The 21,120-nt window shown below is 46.2% G+C and overlaps 1 protein-coding gene across 1 annotated transcript in view; it reads right to left on the bottom strand.

Annotated features, from left to right (window-relative positions):
• Nucleotides 1–21,120, bottom strand: part of Vps39 (VPS39 subunit of HOPS complex) — a 43,659-nt gene that overhangs the window by 8,830 nt on the left and 13,709 nt on the right. Inside the window, exons 6-15 of the mRNA XM_057781196.1 lie at nucleotides 20,211–20,309; nucleotides 19,590–19,682; nucleotides 17,238–17,421; nucleotides 14,740–14,860; nucleotides 14,523–14,643; nucleotides 9,540–9,669; nucleotides 4,244–4,386; nucleotides 863–1,006; nucleotides 303–444; nucleotides 101–187 (exon numbers count right to left, since the gene is read on the bottom strand). Coding sequence (XP_057637179.1) covers nucleotides 101–187; nucleotides 303–444; nucleotides 863–1,006; nucleotides 4,244–4,386; nucleotides 9,540–9,669; nucleotides 14,523–14,643; nucleotides 14,740–14,860; nucleotides 17,238–17,421; nucleotides 19,590–19,682; nucleotides 20,211–20,309 — 1,264 coding nt within the window. The remainder of the gene's footprint in view (nucleotides 1–100; nucleotides 188–302; nucleotides 445–862; nucleotides 1,007–4,243; nucleotides 4,387–9,539; nucleotides 9,670–14,522; nucleotides 14,644–14,739; nucleotides 14,861–17,237; nucleotides 17,422–19,589; nucleotides 19,683–20,210; nucleotides 20,310–21,120) is intronic.

Raw genomic sequence — 21,120 nt, 5'->3', positions numbered from 1 at the left:
ACTCAGGAGGCAGAGGCAGGTGGACCTCTGTAAGTTCAAGGCCAGCCTGGTCTACACAGGGAGGCTCCATCTCAAAACCCACCACCACAACAGGGCTCACCCAAGTGCTGCAGATACTGCACAGTCCTCTCATGGCCTTTCAGAGGTGAGTTTGCTTTCTTGGACTGGTCCACCAGCACCTGCAGAGCTGCCACAAAGCCCAAAAACAAACCCATGAACCTCTTCCTCATTGAGGTCCACTGGACGCTGCCAATGTACAAGAGCTCCCTGCCCCCGAACTCCGGAAGGCCCTGTGGGGTCACCTTTCTCATGGAGCCCCTTCTTCTCATACAGGATGATCAGCTCACTGTACTTGTGAGCCTTCTTCAGCACGTGCTCACTTTCCTCAATGTGACAGTGGTTGTTCTCTAGGCGCAGCAAGGGAGCCACCAGGGCCACGTTTGTCTGTTGGGGGAGACAGGATGCTGACATAGGATCATGTGGGGTGGCAGCAGAACTCCTTCCTGGAAGCCCCACCCTTCGCTAGCCAGGCTCACAAGCACAGGGAGCAAATGGTCCTTGATGCAGAAGGACAAGCGGCGGCCTGTAGGGCATGTTTCTACTCTTTAGCACATGGCTCAATGCTTCTGAGGAAAACAAAGTGGTTATTTTCCTTGAAGTATTACTGTCCCTGTTGAGACTGTGGCACTAGCTTCAATTTCATTAGCAAAGGAACCTCCCAAAAGAGCATCTTGCCTTATCCCCTTATCACAAAGGCATCGTGCAAAGGCGAGGAGGTCTCCATCCTTCAGAATCTTACTCTTACTAGTGGAAGTCTCCTACAGAGATCCCGCCAGGGGACTGGCATCCTGACACAACTCACATGAAGGTAGCACTTGAGCAGGGTGGTGTCGATGATCTGTAGTAATTTTTTCTTGGACTTGATGGTGGGGGTGCCTTCCATGAGTGGGGAGGTGCTGGACTGGTGATCCGAGTCATTCAGCTTCTTTACCAGCTGGCTTCGTTTCTGTAAATGGCAAAAACATGGAGTCAAGGCCAGGACTAGATCTACCTTCATCGTCCGAGCTGAGCTAACTCTGAAGGCCCCCAAATCACCCAGGATCTCACAGCGGCATTCATGATGTGACAGACATGACTGTCACGTCGCCGCAGATCCAGTGATAATGGTGATGAGCTCCTGCTTTGTTTCTGCAGTGCTAGGGATCCAACCTAGGGCCTCGCACATGCCAGGCAAGCACTCTACCATGGAGCTATACTCCAAACTCCACTTGTTTCTAAGGTTAGCTTCTGCCTGTTCTAAAACCTCATCTAGCTGGCTATGGAGGCACAGGCTTGTAATCACGGCTACTCAGAAAGTTGAGTAGAGAATTCAAGATCATGAATTCAAGCTCAACTCAGGCAACATAGTGAGACCCCATTTCAACATAAATAAGTGAATAAAAACAATCTTCAGATAGCATAGTCATTCCGTTTGTACTTCTTTCTGTCTGCCAAAGTCATGGCCTTGTTTAACAAAACAATGGTGCTTCTTAATTTCCTGCATCTCCAAGGTCACTGGGGACCAGGGAAGAAAGTGTGATCTGCTTCCTAAAGCTGAGACGGCAGAAGCCAAAGGACCAGCCTCCTGGAAACCTTCTATCCCAGGAACCGTCTTTACTCGGTCCAGGGCTCCAAAGTGTGAACAATGAGACAAGCTTGTGTGATTCTTGCAGGCTGCCAGTCATAGCTGGGTACCCTGGAGCTCAAGGTTGGGATCAGACAAGTTGACCCCCACTGACCCTGCAGCAGTCGTGAAGCGCAGCAGGACGACTTTCCAGAGCTACTTTTCAGAGCCCGCAGGGATGCCTGAAACACGCTCTAAAGTCTCTGACACAAATGCACACACAGGAAATAAACAGGAAGCATTTGTGACAAAATGAGAGTTAAGAAGTTTGAGGGTACTGGAGAGATGGCTCAGAGGTTAAGAGCACTGGCTGCTCTTCCAGAGGTCCTGAGTTCAATTCCCAGCAACCACATGGTGGTTCACAACCATCTGTAATGAGATCTGCCGCCCTCCTCTGGCATGTGGGCATACATCAAGGCAGAATGTTGTATACATAATAAATAAATTTAAAAAAAAAAAAGTTTGAGGGCTGGGGTACAATCCAGTTGGTGTGTACTTGTCTCCCATGCACAAATCCCCAGCATCACATAAGCTGGGTGCAGTGTGCACACCTGCAGTCCCAGCACTTGGGAAACAAGGCAGGAGGGTTACAAGCTCCTTAGCTGCTTAGGGAGTTCAAGTTCAGCCTGGGTTACATGAGTTCCTACTTCAAAACACTGAGCTGTAGGGAAAGGTAAGTTGTAGTGCTGACTTTAAACTTTCACTTGATTGTCTGTAAATTGAAAAAATTGAACCATAAACATATATTATAGGATCATTACTGACAAAGAAAGACTTTGCCAATATATAACTAAATTTTAAGCTGTAAACTATAAAAAAGAAAATACACTGATCTTAATTTAATAAACAAATTAATAAAAACAAAATGGGCTGGAGAGATGGCTCAGTAGTTAAGAGCCAGGCTCTTCTTCAGAGGACTGGGCTCGATCCCAGTACCCACATGGCAGCTCACAACTGTCTATAACTCCAGTTCCAGGGCACCCATGCCTTCTCTTCTGTCCTCTGCTGACACTAGGCATACACGTATTATACAGACACACATGCCAACAGAACAGCCTTATACATAAAATAAAAATAATCTTAAACAGGTAGAGGCTAGTTCGTGAATACAGTAAGAAACTAAACAAGCAATGCTAAAGTGTTGATCACTTCTCTCGGGAAGAACTATGGGTGTTTTGTTTCTGGCTTACACTCTGTTTTAGAGACAGAGTTTCCCTGTGTATCTCTGGCTGTCTGGAACTCACTCTGTAGATCTGGCTGGCCTCAGACTCAGAGGTCTGCCTCCAAAGTGCTGAGATTAAAGGCATGCACCCCTACGGTCCCATGGCTTATACTTTTCTATGTTTCCCAAACTATAGGCATTTTCCCCCACCACACACAATTATTTATGGCATTAAAAGTTCATAATAATTAAAATTTACCCTTTTTAGGCCAGATAATAACTTACTGTGAATACTTCCTGATATGAGGATTTGATTTTAAACAAAACAGCCCTGACCCTTAACCACAGAGCTATGAATAGCTGTTGGTTCTAGGGGAATGAGTGTCAATTAAAGACTTTAAGGATGTGGCTGGTCCCACACCTAAGTAGCACATAGATAGTACAAATTGTCCTTTAAAAAGAGGATACAAGGTCTGAGCTCTTAAGGTCCAAATGAGGAGCAGAAGGAGGGAGAACATGAGCAAGGAAATTAGGACCACGAGGCGTGCACCCACCCACTGTGACAGTGGAACTGATCTATTGGGAGCTCTCCAAGGCCAGCTGGACTGGGACTGAATAAGCATGGGTTGAAACTGGACTCTCTGAACATGGCGGACAATGAAGGCTGATGAGAAGCCAAGGACAATGGCACTAGGTTTCGATCCTAATACATGAACTGGCTTTGTGGGAGCTTAGCCTGTTTGGATGCTCACCTTCCTGGGCCTGGATGGAAGTGGGAGGACCTTGGTCTTCCTGTAGGGCAGGGAATTTGGACTGTTCTTCAGTATCGAGAGGGAGGGGGAATGGACTGGGGGGAGGAGAAGAGGAGTGGGGATGGGGGAGGGGAGTGGGGGGAAGGGGCAATATGTGGGAGGAGGGGGAGGGAAATGGGAAACGGGGAGCAGTTGGAAATTTTAATTAAAAAAGAATAAAAAAATAAAAAAATAAAAAAAAAAAAAAAAGAGGATACAAGCCGGGCGGTGGTGGCGCACACCTTTAATCCCAGCACTCGGGAGGCAGAGGCAGGCGGATCTCTGTGAGTTCGAGACCAGCCTGGTCTACAAGAGCTAGTTCCAGGACAGGCTCCAAAACCACAGAGAAACCCTGTCTCGAAAAAGCAAAAAAGAGGATACAAAGTTAGGAGGAAGTTTGGGAGAAATTAAGGGTGAATATGATTAAAATACATTGTATGTAATTCTCAAAGAATTCATAAAAGTATTTAAAGGACAAAAATAACTGGTACTACTTACTAAGTTGAAGGGTGCAGCAGATGGCCTACCCCAACCTCCAGAGCTTCCACTTATGGACCTCTTGCAGCCCTGTCGCTGCTATGGAGAGGCAGAGATGGGACTCTGAAGCCGAGGCTCCCACACACCTACCTGTGTCAGGTAGTCAATGAGAGCTAAATGAGCCTTCTCCAGTTCGGCACCAGAGAGCGTGGGCAGCGGGTTGGGGTACTGCAGTTGCTTCCTATAGTCTGTGGGCAGCAGGTCAGGGTACAAGCCCATCACGTGGGTGGGATCTGTAAGAAAGGTGAGCACACAAAGCACAACATGACTGTACAGTAGCAGAGAACACCTTGTGCCCATGTATGGTAGCAGAGAACGCCTTGCGCCCATGTACGGTAGCAGAGAACACCTTGTGCCCATGGTTTATTGCTTATTTCATTTTTTTTTTTTTGAGCCAGGTCTATATAACCTTGGCTGGTCATGACTTTATTACATAGAGTAGGCTGGCCCCAGATTTGTGGCAATCATTCTCTGTCTAACAAGTGCTACAACTATAGACATACATAAGCATGTCTGTATTACCCCTCAACCAAAGAAATGAGCCTAAGCTCAGAAAAACTTAATAAGCCACCTAGTTATGATCTGAACACTATATAAAAATTTCATTCATATGTAACAAAAAATGGCAAGACTTACAGACACAGAATTAGGACTATTTATCAACTCTAAAAGAAGCAGACTTTTCAAAACTTGCAAAGAAAAAACTGATATTTAAGTGAAAAAGACCAACTGTCGTGGAATATTTGTTTAACTAGGCAAAGATGTGTCACATTTGTTTATGCTGTAGAACACTGTGTAAAGGTATGTTACTTGTTTATGCTGCATTTGTTTAACGATGTAAGGATGTGTGTTTAATTAGGAAAAGATGTGTTGTATCTGTTTTCCCTTGCCTGCCTAATAAAGAGATGAATCACCGATAGCTAGGTAGGAGAAAGGTAGGTGGGGCTACCAGGTAGACAGAATAAATATGAAGAGAAATCTAGGTTTGAAAGAAGAGAAGGAGGAGAGAACAAAGGACATGCCTGGAGCAAGAAGTCAGTGAAAGTAAGATATACAAGAAAGGTAATGAGCCCCAAGGCAAAAAGCAGATATAGAGAAACAGGTTAATTTAAGTTAAAAGAGCTAGCCAGAAATGAGTCTAAGCCAAACAGACCATTTAAAACTAATAAGTCTCTGGGTCATGATTTGGGAGTTAGTTGATGGCCCAAAAACAAAAAGCCTGGTACAACCAACAGATTTGTGCATGTGCGTGCACACGCACGTGTGCACTCACATACACACACACACACAATTTTTTAAAGTGCTAAAAACTGTAATGTAATGAAATATATTAGAAATCAGCACAATTAATAAAAACTCAACATCAAAATGGATTTTTTCTTTTTTACCCTCTAGAATTTAGTATATAGCCACAGTGTGCATGCAAGGTGCACATTATTTATAACTGTGATTTTGGAAACAATGCATAGGTCCTTTAACAGCAGAATACAGTGTTTTACTTCAGCCGGTTAGAGTGTTGCAACATAGTGCACACTGTAACTATGAAGCACACACTTAAAGTATACAACATGATCACAATTCTGTTAAATGTATAAATGTCAAAAACATCTGTATGAAGGGACAAAATGAGTAACAAACTCAGATCAGGATTTCTTAAAAGATCTTTGTCCATTCTTATACTTTATTTTCCCTTAGAAAAATGCAGAGTTGGGCAAGGGAAGGCCACCTCCCTTGCAATGGACATGAGCGCTTGGCCAGCCAACTGGAAGGCAAGCCTTGAGGCTCTGAACCCATTTGACCCACGTCACAGCATACCACAGTATCGGGTCCGTCTAAGAAGACCCCATTCCTCAGGAGCAGGAATCTGTCTGAGCGCTGATGAGAATGGGGAACTAAGCAGAGTGGCCGGCAGCACAGGAGCGCCACCAAGGCACAGCCGCGGGGAGGAAGGCCGCTGTGGAGAACAGGAAGTGCACATCCTACCTTTGCCTGCCTCCTGTGTCTACATCTACACCTACAGTCTACTGAGCACCCAGTGATGAGAGGCTGGGCATGCAGCTCAAGGGTGGGACTCTAGCATGTTCAAGCCCCAGGCTTCAGTGCCAGCATTGCAAAGTCAAAAGGCCTTGCGATATTGCCTAAGGCCTATCAAACTCCAAGCTCCTTTGTGGCCCTTGGGGTTCTTGGAAATCTATCTTTCTGGCTTGATCTCATGCCACACGTCACCAAATGGCACCCCGGGCCCGCAGGTCACTGGACACAGGGTGAGAGTTCTGTGACTCCATGGTTCCCTTCACAATCCATTTTCCTCTTCATGCTCCGGGGCCCAGTCCACTTTCTTACTTTCGTTTGGCTGTGGAGATAGGTTCTCATACTCCATGTCAGGCTTTCCTAGAACTCACTATGTAGCCCAGGATGGCTTTGCGCAGAGCTACTGTCTGCACTGGTGTGGAGGTGACACAGATGCCAGTCACCAAGTCTGGCCTCACTCAGTCTTCCTGCTTCTGGAGAACTCTATCACACACACACACACACACACACACACACACACACCCTCTGCCAACCCCAATGTTTAACTGAATGGTTTCTCATGCAAGAACTTTGTGTACTTGTGCCGTGCTTTACCCTAGAAGCCCAGGACTGAGGGCAGAGCTGGCACTGCCAACACTTAGGTTTGCTTAGAGGGAGAGGGTTCTGAGACCACGGTTACACCACACCCTCAAAACCAAGAACACAGAACACAGATACATGAGAACAAGGAAATGACATCACTCAGCAGAAAAAGGACATTGGACAGCTCTGTCCACTCTGCTGACTGGCCAGTTCCCGAATTCCCAGGTATTCTTCTTACCTCATGAATATGTGCTGGCTGCTCCCTCAGCCTAGAATACTCTTCCCTGGACCCTGGCATGGCTCATGGATGCACCATCTGCCAGGTGGTAACTAAAACGCCCCATTTGTAGAGATGCCTAACTATTTTATATTCAACTGCAAAACAGACCCTCAGAACATAGGGCTGTGGTGACTTAGCAGTAGAACACAGAAGAGAGTGGCAGCGGAGCCAACACAGACATCTGGATCCAGTCCATGCTGCACTGGATTTGTAAACAGGGTATTTCAGCCCTGTGAGACTGTTCCCCACTGTGGCCTCTTCCCCTGGCTCACACCTAATATGAGTTTACATGGCTTCCTCACCAATGCTGTGCTCCCAAAGCCATCTATGGCATGGCGTCCCCGACTCACCCAAGTTTGGCTACCGTGGATTAGCTTATGTGTAGTTGCTAAAGTAGGAAATGATGTCATATTAGACAACAATCACACTGGTCTGTGCGTATTCTCCCCCAGATCACTAATGTTTGGAAATGACCGAGAGCAGGCCGGCTCACAACTCTAGAAGAAAGCTTTACCACACCAGACCTAAAAGAAACAGAAAACCCCACATAAATGCCATTTTAATGCATGCAAACAGCTGGTTAGCAGCTTCAAGGACATATTTTCTGCTAAGTCAAGCCACCTGGGGAAGCTGCCCACACAGGTGAAGTAAACACCGAGCACGCAGGGCGTCTACCTCCAAGCCCCAGCACTGTAGTGACACACAACCATGTACCACTGCACTTGGCTTTCTGCATGGCTTCTGTGGACTGACATCATGTTCTCATGCTTGTGATGGCCACCATCTGAAACCTGACTGAGCTATTTCTCCAGTTCCACCTCCCTCTCAACAGCAACCTATTTCCTTTTGGTGAGCTCTTTCTTGCAAACTGAGTGTTTGTGGTTGGAGAACTGCCTTAGCTCTCAGAATCTGAGGGCCCAAACCCCCTTTCCTACACTAATACAGTCTGGGAATGGGACCATGACCTACTCTTGGTGATCAGATCCCTTCAACCCGAGAAGGTAAAGCAAGGATAGTAAGTGTGGCCCATGCCCGTCCCACACCCCCCTTGTACAATATGATTCCCCTCCCTCAAGAGGAGTCTGCTTTCCCTTGTCTTAAGCCTGTGATGACCCATGTACAGCAACAGACTACAGCAGGTATGACAGTCACAAAAACACAGAGGTGTCCATCTAGGAACCCCAGATTACACCCTCTCGGCAAAGTCCGCTGCTGTGCACAACACTTGATCAAGACTCACTTGGGAAAGAACTGAGGACCCAGACAGCACCAACTGTCAGCCATGACAGTGAGCTCCTTTGGAAATGGTTGGTCTAGCTGAAGACCTCAGTGCTGGCAAGTGACACACTGCAGTGGTGACTGTTACAGCAGATGAGACACCACAGTGCTAGTAGGGGCAATAGCCAAGAAGTGGTTATGTCAGAGCAGGCTCACCTAGACTGTTGTGGCTATGAACTAATTTCTGTCCTTCCTGCTTTGAGGGCTTCCGGAGTTCCCTGGTACCATGCAAAACTGACCCATCAAGCACCACCTAATGATTCACTCGGCCCTGTCCAATCGATCAGACTCTGGTAAAGTTGCTCAGAACTGATCTCCATTACTCGTAACCAAGAACCCAAGTTACTGGCCAGGGAGGGATGCGGGGAAAGAGAACAACAAAAGGATATGGAAGGAAGCCAGACGGATGAAATAACAGCAGCAGACACACGGTGCAGCACACGTGTTGTTCTAGCCCTACGTAGCCACACAGACTCTCTTACAGACACGGTTAGTAGAGAAAACTGAGCAGGGAGCCGGGGTTTTGCATGAGTTCTGGCAGGCTGTACCAGTTACTTTTCTATTGCAGTCACATGACCAAGGTAACGTGGAGAAGGGACAAGAGTCTGTCGTGGCAGGGGTGGGCACAAACAGCAGACATGGTCGCTGGAGCGGAAGTTGAGGGCTCACATTTTGAACCTCAAGTAGGAAGCAGGGAGTGAAAGTGAAGTGGCAAGAGTCTAAATTCTCGAGCGCCTCCAGTGACTACTTCCTCCAGTAAGGATGCCTCCTAATCTCCCCAAACAGCACCACCAGCTGGGAACCGAATATCCACACCTGAGCTGTGGGAAACATTCTCATTCAGGCCGCCACACGGGTCAGTTCCCATGTACCTGCCCCTCACCACCACACTCTAACAGAGAGCGAGGGCTCAGCACTGGCCAGCTGCTGATCGTGAACCTTTGCTGGGCTGGATGACTGTTACCTCTAACGATGAGGACAAAGCATTCTGGAAAACTGGAAGCCTGCACTAATGGGCAGGAGCACATTAGATAGGATGGGGCTGTAAGTGTGTAACCACGTGGCCCCTCACGAGAGCTTGCCCAGCACAGAGGTCAACTGTGATGAGAGCGAGGCTCTGCCCGGCACAGAGGCCAACTGTGATGAGAGCGAGGCTCTTCTGCTTCGCTTCTCCCCATCTTCCCCGCTCTCTCCTCCACCACACCTGCGTGTTACCTGTGCCAAGTTTAGCGAAGACCTGCATGGACTCATCAAAGCGCTTCTGGCAGAAGAGGTTGAAGGCATACAAGTTCTTAATGTGATGGATCTGCTGCTGCTTTTCACTGTCTGAGTCATCTTTCATTTCCTAAGAAAAGACAAAATAAATAAAAGCTCATTCACTCTCCAAATATTTGCTCTGCTCACTCTAGGTGGTAAAACAGCCACAGGTGCTAAAAGAAAATGTACGAGAGCAACACGGTATCTGCCTGCTGAACTTCTTTTTTTTTTTTATTGAAAAAAATTTCCATGTCCTCCCAGCCTCCCATTTCCCTCTCCCTCCCCCACTCCTCTTCCCCTCTCCCTACTCCTTTCCCCCTCCCTCTCCAGTCTGAAAAGCAGTCAGGGTTCCCTGCCCTGTGGGAAGTCCAAGGTCCTCCCCCCTCCATCTAGGTCTAGAAAGGTGAGCATCCAAACAGGCTAGGCTCCCACGAAGCCAGAACATGCAGTAGGATCAAAGCCCAGTGCCATTGTCCTTAGCTTCTCATCAGCTCTCATTGTCCGCCATCTGCTGAACTTCTTCTAAAGAAAACTTTTATTTCTTTTTGTTTGTTTGTTTTTGTTTTTGGAGATAGGGTTTCTCTGTAGCTTTGGAGCCTGTCCTGGAACTAACTCACTCTTGTAGACCAGGCTGTCTCAAACTCACAGAGATTCGCCTGCCTCTGCCTCTCAAGTGCTAGGATTAAAGGTGTGCACCACCACTGCCAGGCTTAAAGAAAACTTTTATTTCTTAAAGAATCTGCATTAGAATTCAGTTACATAATTTTCAAAAAATTTTATTTATTTATTATTGTTTTTGGTTTTTTGAGGTAGGGTTTCTCTATGTAGCCTGGCTGTCCTAGAACTCACTTTGTAGACCAGACTTGCCTCTGTCTCCCGAGTGCTGGGACTAAAGGTATGCACTACCACCACCTGGCTTAATTTTATATATACATATATATGTGTGTGTGTGTGTGTGTGTGTTTTGCCTGCACTGTGTACCTGTTGCTGATAATATATATATTATATACATACATATATATATATATATATATATATGTCTGTGCACCCCATATGTGCAGTACCCATGGAAGCCAGTAGAGAATGTCAGAGTCCCCTGGAACTGGAGTTACAGACAGTTGTAAGCTGTCATGAGTGCAGGTAATCCAGCCCAGGTCCTCTGTAAGAGCAGCCAGTGCTCTTAGCCTATGAGCCATCGCTCCAGCCCCTGTTTATATGATTAAAAAAATATATGCACTTTTATTTTCTGCATGTTTGCCTACATGTATGTGTACCACACATATGCCTGGTGCCTGGAAAGCCAAGGAGAGGGTGCATGACAATCTTCACACCACGTTGTAAAGAACCTATGCAATGAAAATCACCGGAGCTTCTGCTGAGCGCCTACCTAATGTCCCTGAAATCTATTAAGACCATGACAAACAAGAGAAGAGGAAGAACTGTCACAGCCTAAAGATCACTGAGGATAAAGCCTAGTGAACGTGAGTGCCAGATTTGATCCTGCTACACACACAAATGGACGTTAATAGAAAGCTGGTCAAATCTCATCAAGTCTAAAGTTACATTTAAAAACAAAATCTGCCAGGTGGTGGTGGCACAGGCTTTTAATCCCAAAGGCAGGTGGATCTCTGTGAGTTGAAGAACAGCCTGGTCTACAAAGTGAGTTTCAGGACAGACTGCCAGGGCTACACAGAGAGACCCTGCCTCAGAAAAAAAAAAAAAAAAAGCCGGACAGCAGTGGCACATGCCTTTAATCCCAGAACTCGGGAGGCAGAAGCAGGTGGATCTCTATGACTTTGAGGCCAGCCTGGTCTACAAGAACTAGTTCCAGGACAGGCTCCAAAGCTACAGAGAAACCCCGTCTCAAAAAACAAAAAAAAAAAACCCAACAAAACAACAACAGCAAAAACAAAGGACTGGGCATGATGGAGCATCCTTTGATCCCAGCACTTGTCAGGAGGATTTCTGTGAGTTCCAGGTCAGCCTGTTCTACATAGAGAGTTCCAGGACAGTTCTATGTAGAGAAAGATTCCGTGTCAAAAGAAAAGAAAAAGAATGCTAACAGAAGCATGCTCGAAGGATCCCTAGTGCAATACGTGAGTTCAGAACAAAAGGGATTCCAATACAGACCTCACTTCATTCAATCAGGCAAGGTCTCTCAATCAAACCCAGAGCTGGCTGATATGGTTAGTCTTGCTAGCCAGCTTGCTCTGGGCATGATCTGTCTCTACCTTCCAAGGCTGAAATCATAGGCAGGCTGTCATATTCATCTTGTGTACCAGGCACATATGGAAAAACATTTAGAAAAAGATGAAATACTAGGGCTGGAGAGATGGCTCAATCTGTAATGTTCTTAAAGACCTGAATTCAGAGTCCCACCCCAGCAAAAAGTCAGCCAGGTACAACTATGCATAGTTATAACCCCTGTGTTGGGAACGCAGAGAGAGAAGAGGATCCCTAGCCCAGGCAGTTCAGTCACCTGGTTATCTCCAGGTTTGAAAAATAAGATACAGAGTGACTGGGAAGCCACCTAACATCAACCTCTGTCTAACGCATGCTTACACAGGCACACACACACAAACCCAAGATGAATACAGAATGCCAATAAAAATATGAAAAATGTTGACTCTCTCTGGCCACCAGAGAAATGCAAATTAAAATGACATTGAGATTCCAGCTTACCCTAGTCAGAATGCAGTCATCAAGAAAACGAGTGACAACAAATGCTGGCAAGAGCAAGAACAAAAGGGAGACTTTATGCACTGAGGTGCGAATGCCAAGTCCAGCCACTATGGAGGTCAGGGTGCAGGATTCTCAAAAACCTTTACACTCGACCTTCCACAGGACCCAGCTTCACCACTCCTGGGTATGGGGTCTCAAGTCACATCCTCGAGACATTTACACACCACTGTCTACTGCAGCGCCATTCACAACAATGAAGTTGTCTGGCAAAAGAGGAAGTAGACGCAAACCTGTCCGGAGGACTAAGGGGACCAGCGGTGGGGGAGGGGTGAGAAAAGGGAATGCAGAGAATAAAAGGGGCAATAGACTCAACATACAAGATATACATGTAGGAGAGCTTGAAAAATTAGCATTCTAGGGCTGGAGAGAATGGCTCAGTGGTTAAGAGCATTGCCTGCTCTTCCAAAGGTCCTGAGTTCAATTCCCAGCAACCACATGGTGGCTCACAACCATCTGTAATGAGGTCTAGTGCCCTCTTCTGGCCTGCAGACATACACACAAGCATAATAAATAAACATAATAAATAAATAAATATTAAAAAAAAAAGAAAAATTAGCATTCTAAAGTGGGATTTATAATTTAATTACAGAATTTGCACACACAGAATAAAAGTTATTTTTCAAAACAGCCACCATGGGCTGGAAAAATAACTCAGTCCATAAAGTGTCACATGGCAAGCACAAAGATCAAACTGGTCTGATCCCTAAAACCCACGAAGAAAGGCTGGTGTGGTGGTACCTGCTTACCTCTCAGCCCTGGGGAGGTGGAGAGAGGAGGCTCCCTAGGGCTCTAACGTGCCCCAGGTCTCACTCAGAGACTCTATGGGGGGGCAGGGGACGACTGATGGATGGCTGTCCTGAGGCCTCTAGCTTCCACACGTATACACATACCAGAGCATGTGAACCTGCGCACGCACATGCACATACATAAAGGCGTCCACCAGAAGTAATTAACGTGATTGCTGCTTCTCCTTCAGAGACAGTCTAGACCTGCAAGACCATCTAGAAATCAAGCTTACTATTACAGCATCATGACCTCTTTAAATTAACACTGTTCAGTCTAATGCCCAGGTTAGGTCCAGAGACGTATGGTCATTTCTGGAAAGCAAATCCACTCTCTACAGATAATACAAACTATCACAGAAACCACATGCGTCAGTCTATGCCTGTAATACCAGCACTTGCCAGAGGGTGAGGTGGACAGAAACCCCACACCAGCACGGGCTACACAGCCTTGTCTCAAAAATTAAAGGGGAAAATCACTAACAATGGGAGAGAAAAATGGAGCAAGACACACTGCTGCTTTGCTGGGAACAACAGTCCACATGAACACAAAGGAGAGCGGCTGCAAACAGCAGAATGCACTTTGTGTCCCCCCAGACCCCAGGGTCAGGAACCTGTTTCCTAAGGTGGCGATACCGAGAAGTGAGCGAAGTGAGTGTGGACCTTCAAGATGTGTGGCTTACTGGAAGGTGTTCAGGTCACTAGGGACGAAAGGCATTCTTGAGAGAGGGCTGTTATGAATGGAGCCCCGATCCCTCTTGTCTGCTCATGGTGGGATTAACTGTATGTCCTTGTATTTCTGTCTGTTCCAGGTGGTAGCAAAGCCAAGGAGTGGCCTTGTCGTGAAGCCTGCACTACGCCATTTGAACTCTGGATCTCTGAAAATGTGAGGTAAATAAACACCATTTTTTCTAAGCTGTCTGTTGATACAGGGATAAAAAGCTGACTGGCCCATGGCCACAGTAAACAGAAGGCTGCAGCTTGGTTCAGTGTAACAAGTGAGGCAGTTCCAGAGTCTGAAGGCTTACACTTGCCCACAGAAGTCACTTCTGAAAGAACCGAGGGGCCCTTTAGTGGCTATAGGCAAAAACTGACTATTACTATATGTTAATGTATGCATGGTCTTTAATTGTTCCAAACCATACAATATCTACTAAACTATTTTATTTCTTCCATTACTTTCTAGAAGACACCATTATAAATGACATTCACTCTACACTTGAACAGGTAAGCAAAGTAATGTCATTAGTTATATAGATACTCAAACCCCAGTCAAAGCCCCCCAGGCTTCCAGCTTACTCTTCATCTATATAAGTAGAGATCTAAATACAATATAAATTATAAATACAAATATTTGTACCATGGTCAGCTGCTTTAGAAAGCAGTCTGTCCCCCAAATTTAAGGAACAAGACTTACTGCGAGCTGTAGAGCCAGTTCAAACTGCTTGTCCTGAAGAAGCTGTTGGATTTGGGTTGCCATGGGAACAGGAATGAGTCTCCAAACAAAATGATTGCTGGCCACATAGATAATGTTTGATCTGGAGGGAGAAGAACATTGGTAAGAGGGCATGGGACTTACGATGGTTCAGGGACCTGGGAGCAAGGCGGTCACAGTGAAGAGAGACGTTCCTTACCCCCCTGAGGTAATGAAGCGGGGCCTTTGCAACTCAATGCTCTGAACCAGGAGCCTCGGCTCGAGCGTTCGGATCTCCACGTATCGGGGCAACACTGCCACAATGTACGGGGGCTGGTGCTCTGCAAGAGAGGATGTGCTGAGTTTGTGTTCTGTCCAAGGCTTTGGATGAAGGGTGGGCTTGGATTCAGATAACATGAAGGTGATGTAAAGAGATCTCAATAAAAAAAAATCCTCAGGTCAAGCACCAAGACAGGAGGCTCCTTCAGTGCAACCCACAGGAAAGGGGACCATTGCCTGCTTAAGTGATATCAAGAGACATCTCTTGCATAGCAGAGCTACACCGAGCTTTGCTAACATGGTTGGACCAGCTCCATTATATAGAAGCTTCTTGTGCCATTTTCCTATCTGTCACAAAGCCAGGTCAGATAAATGCAGGGTGCAGCTTTCCTGCCAATGCAGCTGCAGAACTGGGCTACAGAAATGCCTTGCATTCCCCAGAGAGAACAGGAGGAAGTTTCTTTTTTTCCCCTTCCTTACATTGGCTAAGGTTCCTGCTTAAGATTTTCAGAGAAAGAAATACAAACCCCACTTAATGCCTGCTACAGCTGGAACATTCCCATCTTTTCAAATACTGATACACTGACAATCCCCAGTGCACTGGTATTGGGAGGCAAGGCCTAAGGAAGGGGAGAGACCACAGGTACGCACTACCACCCTGACTTCTTCCTTGACTTTGTTAAAAGAACATTTACCAAACCCACTCTTTCCTTTCTGTACTTTGTAGCAGGAATGGGACAATCCAGCTAGCTTAGTGTACTGGGTGAAGCAAAAGAATCTATAAATGTGCTAAAGTTAGTATGCAAAAAAATCCAAATTCCTTGCCATGAAAGCCTTCCTCTGGGAGGCTGTGTGATGAGGGAAATTCAACATGAAGGCACGCAACAGAAAATATATTTTTGAAAGAGCCATAAAAACTTAGAACTTCTAAGACGGAATAAAGAAAAGCTTTGCTTCATACTGAATTCTGAAATAAATTTACTGCTTGTACACAACATTAAACCTAACTGCAGAAACTTGAACACGGGCACTGCAGGCAGGTGTGATTCAATCAGTGGTGCTGTCAATGCAGAACAGATCTCACCTCAAAGGGGGGAAGAAAGAATTTATTCTGGACCTATGTATGACTATGGCCTAGGAACACAGATCCAGGTATCCCTAAGAACTGCATTCCACTGTGAATGTGGCTGCATGAGATGTTATTAGTGACAGAACAAAAGAAATCATAAGTAAAAAATCTTTGATTTGGGGCCAGAGGAAGGCAGGTTACAGCAAAGCCGGGGAGCTGTGCTGAAGGCTTCGGGTATTATCTGGTGATATTCTTAGCTCTGAGACTGGTGAGAGCTTGTGGTTTGCTAAGAACACTCTGTAAAATTGCCGGGTTTAAAGGTTTACTTTATTATTTACTTATGTGTCTGTGTGTGTGTGTGTGCTCACAGAAACCCAAGGAAGGTGCTGGATCCCTTGGCGCTGAAGTTACAGTTAGTTGTGAGTTACTGGACATGAGTGCTGGGAGCCAACAAGTGCTTAGCGGCTGAGCCATTGCTCCCGCTCCAGCAATAGTGTTTTACCAAGAAGTTCTACCTAGGACTGCCCCAGCCTCTCAGTCTGTCCCACGGGCCTCTGACAGCTGGCCTTCACTAGTTTCTCCATGATTCAGACTCCTGGCTGAGCTGGTCAAGCGCTGCACAGCATCTTATTCTGGTCAGCTTGTCTCTGCATCTTCAGCCAGTTCCACCCTGTTCTGTCTGCCCAGAATGTAAGGAAACTGTTCTTCAAATCCCAGACTCCCTGCCTGGCCTCATCCAATCTTCCCTATGCCGGGCATCATCTTCACGTCTAACTGAACAATCAGACTTCATCTCTGCGAACTTCTGAATTCTAACGCATCCACAGTGTCTTAGCTCTTCATGTGAAATGCAACCCTTTACTCATGAGCCTCTCGGCACAGAAAATACTAACCATGTTTGTGTTTCTGACTGCAAGGGAAGTGTAGCAAGCATGCCACATGCTTCCAGAAAATACCACTGCAGAGGAAGGAGAGCCTAAGGGTTTAGAAAGACTCCACTGTGAGGGCAGTCTGTCCCTCTAAATTATAAATATCAGAGGGATATGTAAGGAATTTCCAGATGTTGACTGTTTTCCAAAGGAGCCAATAAACACCATTAACAGGAAGGTGAGAGAAGAGACAGAAGAGTGGAAACAATGGTGGACACCACTTCCTGAAATACGTATGTCTTTGTAGATTCTTCCCCCTCTGAAGCAAAACTCAACTTCCTGAAAAACCTTATCCCTTCTTTAATGTCCCTAAAAGTATTTACTTAAAAGAAGGGGACCTGGACTCAGCAGCGGAAGGTGGGCAGTCTGCTAGAGCCCGATTTTACAGGGATGACACAGCCTGCATCCAAAGGACAAAGCAGCAGCTACTGCTGGCCTCACCCATGGCCACTGGGATGTCTGTCCAGTTCAGCGCGCATTTCTGTGTGCAGATGCCTTCCTCGTTGAGCACCACGGTGAGATCATCCTGACCCACAGCTACTTTTCCATCTGCCAGAGGCGCAACTAAGGGCTCCAACTGCTTTCCTGTTGGGAAGAGCTCTTTGATGGACCCCTTTCCATCCACCTGCAGGAAGACATGAGGGGAGTCAGCCCGCACTTCCCAGAAAGAGGCATGTACGCAGCCTGGAATAACCCACACAAAACCCAAACCAGAGAAGCCAATAATGTTCCTTGTTTGACCCGAGCAAATATGATTTTCATTGTGACCATCTTTTCCACAGTGCAAGAGCAGTTTCCAAAATGGAGAAAATCATCTGCCCGGCACCAATCGTGCTACAGTGCAGAGCAACTGGGGCTTTTACCGATGCGAGGTGCTACAATGCAGAACATCACTGCTGGTGGGCATGAAAATGGTACAGCCAGCTTATATGCTAGCTTTTCATAGAGCTAAGCACAAGCCCACCATAGGAGCCAGCAATATCACTTCTAGGTACTATCCATAGGAAATAAAATTTTACATTTATACAAACTCTCACATACAAATGCTTATAGTAGCTTTCTTCAGAGTTGCTAAAAATGGGGAACAGGTATATCCTTCAGCTGACAGGTGAACTCCAGTCCATTCATGGCACAGAATACTTCAGCTGTGAAAGACAGCAACCACTGACATACGCGCACAGATGAATCTCTAATGTACTATGCTATGTAGATCTCCACTTGATACAATCCTGTTTATTTGACATCCTCCAAAAAACAAAACTTAAGAGACAACACATCCTTAGCAGTGGAGGTCTAGGAGCTGGATGAGAGGCAGCTGGAAGGGAGATGCAGGCTTGCTTAGAATTGTCACTGTGGCATTAGTTATATAACCTTAGATCTGTTAAAACCAAGAGTTATACGACAAAAATAATAGAATTTAATGTACGTCAAGACATGAGCAATTTTTTAATAGCCATGGCCCTAAAGCAAGATTTGCCACCCTCAGAAAATGAAACCTTAAGAAGGTGAAGGGGGCCGAGTCTGTAGCTCAGTGGCAATGGTGCTGTGTGACAGAAGCGTCCAAAGGAGTCGGAAGGTGAGACACCTGCTCCAGCCTTAGGCCCTGCCACTCCCGCAGACTCCTCTCAGTATGCACATGCCTGGTTAGAATCTCGTCCGCTGAGAGCAGTGACTCCTTCAGGACTCTGCACTCCGAGTGCAGGATCAGTGAAACATCCCCAAACTAAACATGCAGAGCAAAAATAGCGAAGAGATAAACAATAAGGAGCTAACACTGTGGGGAGAATTAGGAAGGCTTCTAGAACTGCCGAGTCTGGGTTATCAGACCCGGGAGAAGCCAAGAGATTGAGCTCACTTTACGAGGTCAGGAGCTGTCCATCTTTTCTATCTACAGTATGCACACGAGGGGGAAAGACAATGCTGTGGCTGTTCACCACTCTGTGGGAGAAAAAAACAAGTTCTAAAGACAGTTTGCATAGTAACATTTTATTTTTTATATGCATGGGCATTTTGCCTGCATATTATATCTGTGCACCACATGTGGGCGGCCTGTGCCCATGGAAACCAGAAGAGGGCATCAGATCCCCTGGAGCTGGAGTTACAACTGGCTCTTAGTTGCCCTATGGGCGCTGGGAACTAAACCTGGATCCCCTAGAAAAGAAGTCAGTGTTCTTAACCACTGAGCCATCTCCAGCCTCCAGCAAGGGACATTTTAACAACAGGAAGAACCCATATAGCAGAAGTACTTATTTCCTTTTCTTTAGGTGCTGGGGAACCAAACAGAAGGTCCCGTCTCTCACCTGCACTGTTTCTGATTTGGGGAGAGAGGGAGTCTGGATGAGCAGCACCCCCATTTCCTCATCGGCATTTTCTATAATACACCTATGCAACTTCTGAAATTAGTGGAAAAACTGAAAACAAACACACTAAGAGATTTTGAACTCTAAAATCAGAAATACTTAAGAAATACTAACACTAAAAAAATTCATATGTAATTCTGAATTCTGAGCAGGTGACACTTGGGAAAAATATGATGATCGGACAGACAGTAAGACAGAGCCCCGAGCCTCTCCCTGTCATCAGACACTGCTGGATAATGACGCAGAGAAGGAGCGCACCCGATTTGGGCGAATACTAAGAACAAAAACACACTAAAACTATGCACACAGACAGGAATCTGTTACACCCAGAACTGTACTCAACAAGGTCTCCCGACCTGCAGTTCAGAAGTGATGATCATCTGTCAAGGTAAACTCACGATCATCTCCCCAAGGCAAAAACAGAAGGTTTTACCCTGATCAGGTAGTAGTCTCTCTTGAAGCCAACACAGATAGAATTTTCACACCATGCCATGGACTTGGGCACATCAGGAACACTAAAGTCCCCCTAAAAAAAGAGAATATGAGTTCAATTGAAAAGATGTTAAGGGGAGTAGTCCCAGGCCTTCCTGTTGGTATACTACTTCTATTCTGCAAAATACCCTACACTCCCAGAATTACATAATAAAATATAAATCAGGTTTGAACTTAATCCCAGCACTCAGGAGGCAGAGGCAAGCAGATCTCTGAGTTCAAGGCCAGTCTGGTCTACAGAGCAAGTTCCAGGACAGCCAGGGCTACACAGAGAAACCCTGTCTCAAAACAACAGTAACAAAAGAAAACCAACTAACCAACAACATGAATTACCCTAATAAAAATATAAATCACCCAGGAACTGGAAAATAAATCTGGAAAAGGTGAGAGCCACTATAAGATAAAATGATCTTCGGCAATGCTGTGGAATTACGCAGCAGTGGGCACGAGCAACTCCCAGGGCATCTGTCTGGGAGAACCTCGTTAGCTCTGAACAGGAGGCTGCGGCCAGTCACAGCACCAGCTCCCACCCCATCCCCACGGCAGGGACAGTGGACTTTACCTGCAGTTCATGGAACTCCCTGTCCTTCCAGAAGTAGAGCTGCAGCTTCTTCCTCACTGCCACACACATCCGCAGCACCTCCTCTCCGGTCTCGGTGTGCTAGGGAGAAACACCCAGGCCAATGATCATGCGGTGACTCCATGGCACAGTGGCAAGCAGACTGGCAACCTCGACTTGAATCTAAACCTGCAAATCCTAGAGCCCCACTGCCAGGGCTAGGTGGAGGAAGGCCAGTCTGTCCATCCTTAGACACACCTGGATGAGGAGCACTTCTTTCAGACGGACATTCTCAATTCAGAAAACAATCCCAGGGTATGTCTTCCATTCTATAACTGGGCCATCCCCTCCTCTGCCCCCTTTTTCCCTTAAATGTTTCTTGCCCGTGGCTGTCGGGGCCAGCATGAGTCAGTGACAGGAGACCCACTTGGAATACTTGGAAAGAATTGGGAAAAGAAAATCTCCAAGCACAGGGCAATTAAGAGTGGAAGTGAGGGGGCTGAGGAGATGGCTCAGAGGTTAAGAGCACTGGCTGTTCTAGAGGTCCTGAGTTCAACCACATAATTAGTGGCTATAACCATCTGTAATGAGATCTGGTGCCCTCTTCTGGCCTGCAGGCATACATGCAGGCAGAGCACTGTGTACTAATAAATCTTTAAGAAAAAGAGTGAAAGAGAGTCACAAAAAGCTATCAACAAGCCGGGCGGTGGTGGCACACGCCTTTAATCCCAGCACTTGGGAGGCAGAGGCAGGCGGATCTCTGTGAGTTCGAGACCAGCCTGGTCTACAAGAGCTAGTTCCAGGAAAGGCTCCAAAACCACAGAGAAACCCTGTCTCGAAAAACCAAAAAAAAAAAAAAAAAAAAAAAAAAAAAAAGCTATCAACAATCCCAGCTGAGAAGTGGCCCAGGAAG

The sequence above is a fragment of the Chionomys nivalis genome, chromosome 9, assembly GCF_950005125.1.
Source record: "Chionomys nivalis chromosome 9, mChiNiv1.1, whole genome shotgun sequence".
Lineage (NCBI taxonomy): Eukaryota > Metazoa > Chordata > Mammalia > Rodentia > Cricetidae > Chionomys > Chionomys nivalis.
This window is presented reverse-complemented; position numbering and strand designations above follow the sequence as displayed.